General features: G+C 38.0%; 1 protein-coding gene across 1 annotated transcript in view; it reads left to right on the forward strand.

Annotated features, from left to right (window-relative positions):
- Window positions 1-5,667, forward strand: part of CPA6 (carboxypeptidase A6) — a 544,128-nt gene extending 538,461 nt beyond the window's left edge. Inside the window, exons 10-11 of the mRNA XM_007949714.2 lie at window positions 1,600-1,684; window positions 5,480-5,667. Of these exons, the coding sequence (XP_007947905.2) occupies window positions 1,600-1,684; window positions 5,480-5,667 (273 nt within the window). The remainder of the gene's footprint in view (window positions 1-1,599; window positions 1,685-5,479) is intronic.
- Window positions 5,668-12,225: the final 6,558 nt, after the last annotated feature.

Consider the following 12,225-nt stretch of genomic DNA (forward strand, 5'->3'; position numbering starts at 1 on the left):
AGATATTCTTAAAATGTAGATTCAGATTCATCTGGGATGGAAATGGGAATTCTTAGCAGGCAGACTGAACTGGAATGAATTGGTTGGAAATCCAGCATGGAAATTACTGAGACCTTTGGAGAAAAGGCTAAAATCTTAGAACATTCACTATAAAGATACTTCATTATGATGTTTACATTCCTTTTCTATTGGCTCCTCTGAGAAAAATGTTATCATCAATCAGATGAATAGCATGGAGTCTGCCAGGTTCTGGAGCCAGGTCTCTGAATACTCACAATTGGTGGCATTTACTACAAACATTGCCCTATGTATCCCTGAAGTAAACGAAGACAGTAAACTAAAGTTCATTCCAACATGCTTCACCATGTTGCAAAGAGTGCTTCAGTTTAAATATTAAATTATTCATAGGCAATTGAAATGGGAGAGTTGTATATTGGTTTCAACATACTTCTTTTTCTCTCACTTGTCATACAATACTTCTTTGACTCCTTGCTGAAAGTAGTGCTTTAATATCATTTTTTAAAAATTTAAAAGATAGTGATATCATTCTAATTCATGTTAGAATATTCACATTGCATTTTTATTATATTTAGTATTTTTCTTGATTTTCAACATTGTTAAAGAAGAGTTCCACCTCAGAATTTCTACATCTTAGGAATACCTGGCTGAGCTCTATCAGAGGCATGTATATAACCTTAGAAGTCATGCAGCATTCTGAAATTATTGTTCCCATGCCCAGTAAGGATAAACACACAATCTAGCGTTAAGTCATTCTTCCTGAATTCAAATGCTTTTTAATTGACTCAGTTGTATTTGAAATACCTTGCACATTATCCACTAAAGTATGTACTCAAGAATCAGTAAGATTATCTTGTTACTTTTGCTTATCTGTGCTTATTCAACATTCATGCAAGAAATAATGATTATGCATTTGTTATATACAGGCACATTGCTAAGTACTGAGTATAGCTATGAAGACTGACTTGGTCCCTGCCCTTTCAAACATTTTTTAATTTATAGAGATAGGTGTCCCTGAAATAAATTAATTATCAAAAAAACAACTCACTGCCATCAAGTCAGATCCGACTCATAGTGACCCCTTCTTGGGTTTCTGAGGTGGTATCACTACAGAAGTAGAATGTCCAACCTTCCTTCCAAGGAGTGGCTGGTGGGTTTGAACCACCAGCGTTCTGGTTAGCAGTCAAGTGTCTTAGGCACAGAACATTAAATCAGCACCACAAGATACAAGTACTTATCCCATATCAAGCACTCCTTGTTGTGTAATCCTAGTTTACCCATTTAGTCTCACAGAGTCTTCCTTTTTTCATCTGTAAAGCAAAGTTCTCTGGTCACTGACTCATTGTGAGGATCACATCAAGTGTAATAATGTGCTCTAAAATGTGGTAAAATATAGCATGTGATATAAGAATAATATTATTATTAATGTTTGTTAACTAATATGCCCATGGTAGTTTTCTGTGTTAATGACCAATAAGGCTCAACAACATCTCACTGTTTTTGTTATGTTTTGCTTTTTATTTCAATGCAATAACATAAGTAATACCATTTCTCCATCCACCCCTATCCCCCCCCCTCCAGGAATCTGCAGCTTATAAAGCAGTTAATGCACTTCGGTCAGTATATGGGGTTCGGTATAGATATGGACCTGCCTCCAGCACATTGTGTAAGTTTTCTGTATGCTTTGTGTCAGAATCATCTCTTGAAGCAATATCCTGTATAAAGACTTCCTTTTACAAAGGAGAAAGTATGTTCCCCTTAAAGTGAAATATTTGCCTACCAAATTAGCCAAGGAAAATGAAGGGAGTTTATACCTGGTTAGTTTTACACAGCTTGACAAAAAGCACTGTACAATTTAAACAATATCCTTAGAGAATATTCTAAGCATGCAGTGATGACTAGAAAGTACCAAAATGGTCTCCTTGAGCAGTTTTAACTACTCTAAGTATGGAAATTGGTCTTGAAAAGATAATGAAGTAAATGTTTCCAGCCTAGAAGAGATGGATGAACTTCCCTTTTATTCTTTTCCTCCACCATTCTTGTTATGAAATTCTATTTCTTATGTACTATCTTCAGCTGAATTTTCTCTTAAAAGGTAAGTAAAGAGGTTTTTTTTTTTTTTTTCCTTTCATATGAAATAAGAACAAGTACATTATGAAAAAAACTTAGGCTAAGAGTCAGGAGACATGGATACTAGTCCTAATTCTGCCTCTAGCTAGATGTAGTTGATGCTGGCCAAGATATTTATTAATCCTGGACTTTGGTTCCCACAACTGTAAAATGGGGAATTGGCTATGTCATTTCCAATGGCCTTTCAAACTCTAAAATTCACTGACCATACAACTTGGAAATTCTAGTCAGAAATCATATATATCTGAATATCTATATATGTATATGATGAGCACTGGTGGCACAAAGTTAAGACTTCTACTGCTAACCAAAAGATTGGCAGTTCATACCCACCCAGTGGCTCCCCAGGAGAAAGACCTGGTGATCTACTTCTGTCAAGATTACAGACAAGAACATCCTTTGAGGCAGTTTTACTCTGTCACAGGGGGTCACTGTAAGTCCAGCTTGACTCAATGGCATCTAACAACAGCAGCACATATGTATACGAAAGGACATACACAGGGAAGTATAAATAGTGGCATCTCATCGTGCTTCTCAGAGGTAGCAAATTTCTCCTTGACTACTTTAATCTACCCATCATTATATTCCTAATGTCTCACCACTCAGTTTCTTCAGAAGAAAAGCTTGGTCTCTCAGTTAACATAGAATGTCAAATAACTTTATCCTAATAATGAGAATATGACATTATCAGTGGATTTCTTTTCAAAGACTAGTTATCCCTGACCTTTTTAGAACCATTTTTCAACAGAGCCACCCTGAAAGGAGTAATGTGGTACCAAAAAAGCACATTACCAATCAATACTAATATAACATATAAACAATTTTAAAACATTATTTTTTTAAAATCTTATGCACAGTTCACCTTTTCATTTGATATCAAGGCACAGTCATAATATTATATATACCAAGAACAATCAGTTCTCATAGGAAGGAGACTGTCACATAACCATGAAGTAGCTGTTGGCCCATATTGTCTCTTGCTTTGGCTACTAAGACTACTATTTGCAATTCCAGTATATTCTAACCTAGGGAAGAACACTGAAGCCACAGCCTATCCTCTGTGCTTAATCAAAACAAGGAGAGTCTGAGAAAACAGCAGTCATTTAATTGCACTCTTCAGATAAAGCTTATACTTCTAACTTTATTCTGACAGAGACAGCATAAAAAATATTATTTGTGTAGATGAAGAAGTTCTGAAAATTTTTTAGAAATATAGAAAATACTAGTAATAGTATAAGGGAACTCTGGTGGCATAGTGCCTAAGACATCTGACTGCTAACCAGAAGGCTGGTAGTTCAAACCCACCAGTCACTCCTCAGAAGGAAGATCGGGCAATCTACTTCTGTAGTGATACGCCTCAGAAACCCAAGGAAGGGTCACTATAAGTTGGATCCAACTTGACAGCAGTGAGTTTTGAGTTAGTAATAGTATATGTCAAACAGGATGATAAAGATTTCAGAAATGAAGCATACAAAGAGTCTTCCATGTAACATTTACGTGTGCAATAAATAATTATTAAGAGCTTGTTACACTAAAAAAATCTGTATTTTAGGCACTTTGAATTTACAAAGATGCAAAATAATAACAGCTAACATATTCTGGCAGTTTTAAGTGTGTCATTTTTTTCATTTAATCCTCATAACAATCCTTTTTTTCAAAAAGGTGTGGCACTGAGAAGTCAGGTTACAACCGAAGCCAACACTGCAAGCTAAGGCCTATGCTTTCAAGCTCTGCACTAAAAAAGTGCAGAGTGTGAGGTCATAGGAGCCAAAAGGAGAGTGTTTCTAGGCAAGATTGTCAACTCTGTCATATGCTGTTGAGAAGTTGAAAGTGAGATCTGAGAGGAAAGAAATTAAGAACGAAATTAGGCCCATGGTCATTGGTGACCTTCAAGAATAAAGTTTTAATAGACTGGTAGAAAATGCAGGAATTAATTAGACAAATGTGGTAAGACCAGAATAGACTGGTAGAGGCAAGAATGCAATTGAAAGTGGTTGAGGATGTAGAAGCAATAAAGATTCCCTTTTGAGCTCTGAAGCAAAAGGAAGAAGAAAAAGACAATGGCAACCAAGGGTATACATCTAACAGGATCAAGGAAAGGAAGGAATTTCTTAAGGGCAGGGGTGCTTGAGCATTTTGGTTAACGGAGATGAAAGGCAGAAGGCTTTAATTAATGAAACAGGTCCTAGGGAAGGGACTCTCTCACTACCAGAGACTACAGTGAATGGGATCAAGAGTTAACACATGTAAAAGACTTCTTCCCCTTTGCTAAAAATAAAGTCAGATAACTATGTCAGTCAAGGAGGTGATGAGATAATCCTTTGAGAGTCTGAGGGACAGTGAGCTGTGAGGTTTGAAGAGGAAAGGCTTGGTGAATAAAGGTCCATAAAAAGGAGCAAATAGCAGGGATTGTGGGGCTGGCGCGGGATAGGGCAGTGTTTCGTTCTGCTGTGCATGGGGTCGCTATGAGTCGGAAACGACTCGAAGGCACTTAACAACAACAACAACACAAAAAGGAGCAAAGGGCAGCAGTAGGGACAGATAAGGCAGCAGTGGGAGCAGATAAAGGCCTTGTGATTAGATAACATGAATTTTTATGTTATGTAATCCCTTTCAGTTTCCATTGACATTCAAATGGTCACATCCTTGAAAACTGTATGGAGCAGTTGTACTCTGCACTGTAGGGGGTCACCATGAGTCAGAATCTATTTGATGGGCAACTAACAACAACATTCAGCAAAATCTTTCCCTAGCTCCCTCACACTTCAGGAGTGAAAGCAGAGAAGCTGGACTAGAGATTTGAGGATTAACAAAGCAAAGACAGTAAAGGATGGGGATGAGGCATTTGGAGGTTCTGGCAAGACATTCAGTAAACTAATTGACCATGGCCAGGTGGAGAGTCAAATAAAACTGCAAGGAGGCTGATAGGAACCTGGAAACTAGAGATTTAAGTAAAGGTAAAGAGTAAAAAATAAGCTAAGTGGGAAAATGAGGCAGTTTTCTGAGAATTATATTCTAAAACCTGGAAGAAAAGAAGTAATATAATTATTTAAAAGTCCACAATGTTGGTTTATTACTGAATAAGTAAGGGTGGAGATGAATGCTATGAGTATTCAGGTTGAGGAATTTGGGGGCTATCATGCTGAAAGACATCAACACTAGATCTTCAAAAATTCTATAGGCCCACTGCTAAATAATTCCTACTGAAGTGGTATTTAATTAGAAGGTTTAGAATAATGCAGTAAACAAATACTATGTATACATCTTGAAAATTATATAGACTCTTCAGTGAGGCTAATCATTTTTTTTTTTTTTTTTTTTGAACCTTTAGATGTGAGCTCTGGTAGCTCAATGGATTGGGCCTACAAAAATGGAATACCCTATGCATTTGCTTTTGAACTACGTGACACTGGGCATTTTGGATTTTTACTCCCAGAGATGCTCATCAAACCCACCTGTACAGAGACCATGATGGCTGTGAAGAATATCACAATGCACCTGCTAAAGAAGTGTCACTAGGAGACCCCAACAGTCAACTGCCGGAGTTAGAGTGGATTCTGAGCAATGGATACTTGGAATCAATAGAAATTCTGTTTGAAAAGAAGGGACACTCCTTCAAGTGAACTTATCTATGGATTTTAAAGGGACTTTTTCATGCAATTCAGCTCTCCATGGCAATAGAAAATGGTAAAAATTAGAGCAGAGCCTAATTTGTTATAAATGAAAACACTCATCTTATATCACTTTAGAGTAATATTTGGTTAAGGGGTAGGGATGTTTTCAAATCTTTTTTGTCTTGAGAAAGGTACAGATTAATCAAGAGATTCACTTCAATAAACCTCATGCTATCCATTAAGATCTAGGCTACTAATGATGTTTTATTACTTGATTCTAAGTTCAAATGGGAGTTTTTGAAATGGAAAGAACCAACTATATTTCTTAATATAATACATACTAAACTTATCCAGACTTCAGCTTATTCACATCTTCATTCCCAGGCCTTGGTACTACCATACACCAATATAGCAAAGTAGAGCAGCTTACATTCTGACTCTGAGAGTGTCATTTAAAGAGAGAGAGAGAACATTGAGATAGATGCCAGACAAAATTAAGAGCTTTACACTAATAATCACACTTATTCCTCACAATACTATGAGTTACATAGTATTATCCCCATTTTTCAAATGAGGAAATTGATGTTTAGAAAGATAATGGAGATTCCCATTTCCAGAAATATGACAAGGTAGGTATCTGGACTACTGGAAATAACTAAAATTTCTGGATACAATATAAATTTTAAAATCTTCCTAAAAACATCAGATAAGAAAGTAAGGAGATCTCAGGCTAGACACTGAGTGTAGGCAGGGACCTAGAAAGGTAAATAGTACACTGTTCTCCTGAGCGCATTTGTTAAACAAGGTCAGGAAAGACCTTGGTTTTCACAGCATTTTGGGGAATGAAGCTAAAGAACAAAGCCCAGGGCTAATCCAAGCTGGAAAGTGTAATGGCAGATTCTTCTCCCACCAGAACACCAAGATCCCAAAGGACTATGCCTTCAGTATAAGGGTAAAGTAGAAATAAACCCCGTTACCTCCAGTGGACGATGCCAAATTTTGGCAAGAGGAGAGAGAGGAGAAATCCCCACTGAGAACCTGGAACCACACAGCTCTTACACAGATGTGCAGCCCAAACTCAGGCTACTTGAGTGGTCTGATAAACCTCTAGCCAATGATTTAATTCAGATTTATCCAAAATTAGTTAAATGTCAAGCATTTGGCAGAAGCAAATGCAAATGCTCGCAGAAGAAACCATCTACAGCTCATGCTCAAAGAACTTCCATACAATTAAATTACAGGGCAGTTGGAATTGGCAGCTGATAGTCAAGACAGAATAAAAGGCACCTAAGTGAGAACAGACAGCAAGGATTTACAAGAACCTGTGAAAACTGAGATTTCTCTCAAATAACTATGTTTAATACATTCAAAGAAATTGAACAAAAGCTTGACAATTGGATTAGGGTCAATTAATCTATAAATAATGACCAAGCCATTATTTTTAAAAAAATAGAAATAAAAAATATTATCAAAATGTAGAAAAATTAAATACTTGAAATTGAAAAAAAAAGCTCATTTACAGAATAAACCTCAGAGAGCAAATATAAGAGACATAGAAGATAAAGTATTAAGGCTTAATGATATATTTGGAATCTCAGAAAGAAAAGAGAGAAGGTGATGGCACAGAGGCAGTATTTGAGAGACTAAGAGCTAAGACTTTTCTACAAGAGATGAAAGAGTCTAACCTATAGTTTCGAAGAAGGTAAATGAATTCCAGTTCTACACTCAAATACATCGTAGTGAAATTATGAAACATGAAAGGCAAAGATAATATTGTAGAGAAAGCCAGAGAGACTTCTTTTCCTTTGAAGGAACTTAATCAGACTTACCCCAACATTTTGCCAGCACCCACAAAAGCCAGAAAATGGAATAAATCAATGTACTGAGGAAAAATAACTTCTAACACAGAATTCTATACTGAGAAACCACGTCCTTCAAGAATGAGAGGAAAATAAAGCCATTTTAAGGAAAACAAAATTGAGCATATGACTAATAAACCAAAAAATGCTCGTTCCTGTCGAGTCAATTTTGATTTATAGCAACCCTACAAGGGAAGAGTTGTTGTTGTTGTTGTTATATGCCGTCGAGTCGGCCCCGACTCATAGCGACCCCTCCTTGGATTTCCGAGGCAGTATCACTATGGAAGTAGGATTGTCCAACCTTCCTTCCGAGGAGTGGCTGGTGGGTTTGAACCGCCAGCCTTCTGGTTAGCAGTCAAGTTCCTTAGCCACTATGCTACCAGAGCTCCCACAAAGGAAGAGTAGAACTGCCCATAGGCTTTCCAAGGCTATAATCTTGACAGGAGCATACTATGACATTTTTCTTCCATGCAATGGCTGGTGGGTTTGAACCACCAACATTTTAGTTAGCAGCCTAATGCTCAGCCACTGCACCACCAGAGCTCCTTTTGTGAGTAATAAACCCTCTTAAAGAATATTCTGAAGGCTGTACATATATTAGGCAAAAGAAAAGTGATGCCTGATTGAAATTTTAAGATGTAAGAAAAAAATTTAAAGAGGTAAAGATAAGACACAAAAGTTGTCTATGTAAGATAATAATACATTATGAGCTTTCCATTAAAATACAAGACAAAAAAAAAATAGAAGGGAGAAAATAAGAAGGTTGACTATTTCAGGGTCCTTTTATTATTCAGAATGAAGGTGGTGGTGTTAGGTGCCATCCAGTTGGTTCCGACTCATAGCAATGCTATGCATAACAGAACAAAACACTGCCTGGTTCTGTGCCATCCTCACAGTGCCTGAGCCCATCATTGCAACCACTATGTCAATCCATCTTGTTGAGGGTCTTCCCCTTTTTCACTGACCTTTTACTCTACCCAGCATGATATTCTTCTCCAGGGAGTGGTCTCTTCTGACAACATTGACAAGATCCATCTGACATCTGCAATGATATCTCTCATTCCACATCCTCTTCTGAATCCAGCTTCAATATCTGGAAGTTCTTATCAATGTACTGCTGTAACTGTGTTTGGATTATCTTCAGCAAAATTTTACTTGCATGTATTATTAATGATATATGGCTTACCCACTCCTCGGAAGGAAAGTTGGGCAATCTACTTCCATAGTGATACTGCCTCAGCAATCCAAGGAGAGGTCGCTATGAGTTGGGGCCAACTCGACGGCACACAACAACAACAACATTTTATCAGCACTGACAATAATGTCTGCATTCTGTTGGATCATTTTTCTTTGGTATGTACACAAATATGGATTTCTTCCAGGCACTTGGCCAGATAGCTGCCTTCCAAATTTCTTGGGATAAAAAAGTAAGTGTCTCAAATGTTGCATCCATTTGTTAAAACATCTCAGTGGTGGACTTCCAGTAAGATGGTGGAATAGACAAGCAAGCTCCACAGATCCTCTTCAACAAAGAAAAGAGAAACCAATTGACAGAGATACAGAAGATAATCTTGGAGTCCTGAGATTTGAAAGGAACTATACAGAAGTGGATTAGGCACCAACTAGTGGAAAAATCTGAAAGAAAAAAGTGAGTATGGAGACAGAGCAGTGGACTGTCAGCTACTCTGACAGGATTGACAGCATAAATATTTGGTGGTGTTGGGACCTAAGAATTGCCCTAAAGATCAGCCCTGGTCACCAAGGGCTTTAGGGATGACTGCACTGGTGGCCTATGACTAGGAAAGGAAACAGTAAGGAGGGAGACAACCTGAGCTGTGGACTTTCAGCTGTCTGGAGGGTATAACCATTTTGATTGTTTACACAGTGGCCATTTTAGATATTTAAAGTGACCAAGGGTGCAGCCATTTAGATTGTTTACAAGAAACCACCATTTTAGATATTTAAAGTGACTGAGAGCACAGCCATTTGGAATGTTTACAAGTGGTGGCCATTTTGGGTTTTAAAGTGATGGTATTCTAATTTAGATTCCAGGGACCTAAGAATAGGCTCCATTTGCCAAGGACAGAAGAGACTTATGGGAGGCAGATAACAGGAAAGGAGAGAGGTGGTGAGTGTATAAGTGCTGCAAACTAGCAAATAAAGGAACATAGCACGGTACACTGCTTACATAGATAACATGAAAACAAAACAAAAGAAAAACCATGGGCAAGCCACTCCAACATACAATCACCAATTAAATATAAACACAAAAATGTCACAATGCCTCAGAGACAACAGAGCATCACAGTCCACACAAAGAAGCAAGATAAAGCAGGAGAAACGAGGGACCAGGATACAGACCCAAAATACATCCCTGAGAAAGATGCAGCATTGGAATTCCATGATAAGGAATTCAAAAGAATTACATTTAGGTACCTTCAATGAATTGAGAGACAAATCAAGGAAAACACTGACAAAATTGAGAAAAACACAGAGAAAACCCTAGAGCAAATTTGAAAGACAATGCAAGAACAGAATGACAAAATAAATGAAAAATTAGAAATGATACAATATCCACCGATAGAAATCCAGAAGATTAAGACTAAATTTTCAGAAATAGATAAGTCATTAAATGGGCAAAGGAGTAGAATTGAATCAATGGAAGACAAAATTAGTGAGATTGAAGGCAAATACCTCAATACTTCTTTGGAAACGGAACAATCAGAAAAAAGGAAAAGAAAGAAAGGTTCATGTGGGATACCATCAAAAGGAATAACCTACATGTAATCGGAATTCCAGAACAGGAAGAAACAAATAAAACCACAGAAAAAACTGTCGAAGATTTGTTGGAAGATAATTTTCCTGGTATGATAAAAGATGAAAATATATCCATTCAAGAAGTCCAATGAACACCGAACAGGTAGACCCCAAAAGAAAATCACCAACATATATCATCATCAAATTCACCAAAACCAAAGACAAAGAAAGAATCCTAAAAGCAGCACAGGAAAAATGAAGTTACCTACAAGGGAAAAACAAAAAGAATAAGCTCAGATTTCGCAGCAGTATCCACACAGGCGAGAAGACAATGGGATGGTATGTATAAAACCAAGAATGGAAAAAGATTTCCAACCAAGAATTATATACCCAGCAAAATTGTCCCTTAAATATGATAGTGAAACTAGGACATTTCTAGATAAGCAGAAATTAAGGGAATTTGTTAAAACCATATCAACCTTACAAGAGATGCTAAAAGGAGTCCTTTGGACAGAGAACCAATAACAGCAAACAACAACTGACCATTAACACACATGATGACATAACCCAGAAACCAACCAAGGTATAGAAGTATCCAAAGTAAATAAGCCTACAAGATTGTAAACAGGGAACTAGACAAATGAAGACAACTACAAACCAAAAAGAGGAGAAAAACGGTGTAGTTACAGAACTTCTAAATGGTAGGGAACTCGAGACAACTACAAGATAGAATGGACTGTTCTCAATTTGAGAAGAAATTATGAATCACAGGGTAATCTCAAAAAAAAAAAAAATGATGCTGATTCAAAGAGGGTGGAATAGGCAGAAAGACTGCATAGACTCTCTTCAACAAAGAAAAGGGGAAACAATTAACACAGACACAAAGATAATCCTGGATCCCTGAGCCTTGAAGGGAAGGATATAGAAGTGGACTAAACCCCAACTAGCAGAAAAATTTGCATGAAAATACCAGTAAAGGAGACATGCAGAGCTGTGGTCTGGCAGTGATCTGGAGTGATCCTGATGACACAGACAGCTTGGAGATTGCCAAGTGGTGGTAGGACCTAAGAATTAACCTAAAAATCAGCCATGTTAGCCAGAGACTGCACGGAGGACTGCTGTGGTGGCTGTGGAATAAAAGGGAAAACAGCAGTGAAGAGGAAGACCGGCTGAGCTGTGGACTTTTGCCTGTCTAGAAGGAGGCCGCCATTTTGAATATTTACAGGTGGCTTGACCACTTTGGATATTTAAAGAGACGATGGTCTTCCAGATTCCAGGGGCATAAGAACAGGTTCTGCTTGCCAGTAACCCCAAGGACACGACGTACCTGCACGACTGAAAAGGTGCAACATTCCTCTTGTTACTCCTATACGCCACACCCACTTGGTGAATGGAGATGCGGCCATCCCCCACTCCCACCCACCTTCTGGGCCTGCAGGAACCCTATCCCAATCTGTGTGCTCTGACAGAGTCTGAGTGCCCTGCCCTGAACTCCACTGATTTTTTTCTTTTTCTATTTTTTCTTTTTCTCCTTCTTTTTTTCTGGTGTTTAGTTTACTTTTGTTTGTCTGTTTTAAAAATATTATTATTATTAATATTGTTGTTGTTGTTAAGTGCCGTCGAGTCATTTCCGACTCATAGCAACCCCATGCACAGCAGAACGAAACACTGCCTGATCCCGCCCCAGCCCCACAATCCCTGCTATACTTGAGCCCATCATTGCAGCCACCGTGTCAATCCACCTCGTTGAAGGCCTCCCCTTCTTTCGTTGACCCTCACCCTACCAAGCATGACATCCTTCTCCAGGGAATGGTCTCTTCTTACAACATGACCAAAATAGGTGAGAC

This window comes from Orycteropus afer, unplaced genomic scaffold (genome assembly GCF_000298275.1).
Source record: "Orycteropus afer afer isolate SDZICR_OR568_19922 unplaced genomic scaffold, OryAfe1.0 scaffold00252, whole genome shotgun sequence".
Classification (NCBI taxonomy): domain Eukaryota; kingdom Metazoa; phylum Chordata; class Mammalia; order Tubulidentata; family Orycteropodidae; genus Orycteropus; species Orycteropus afer.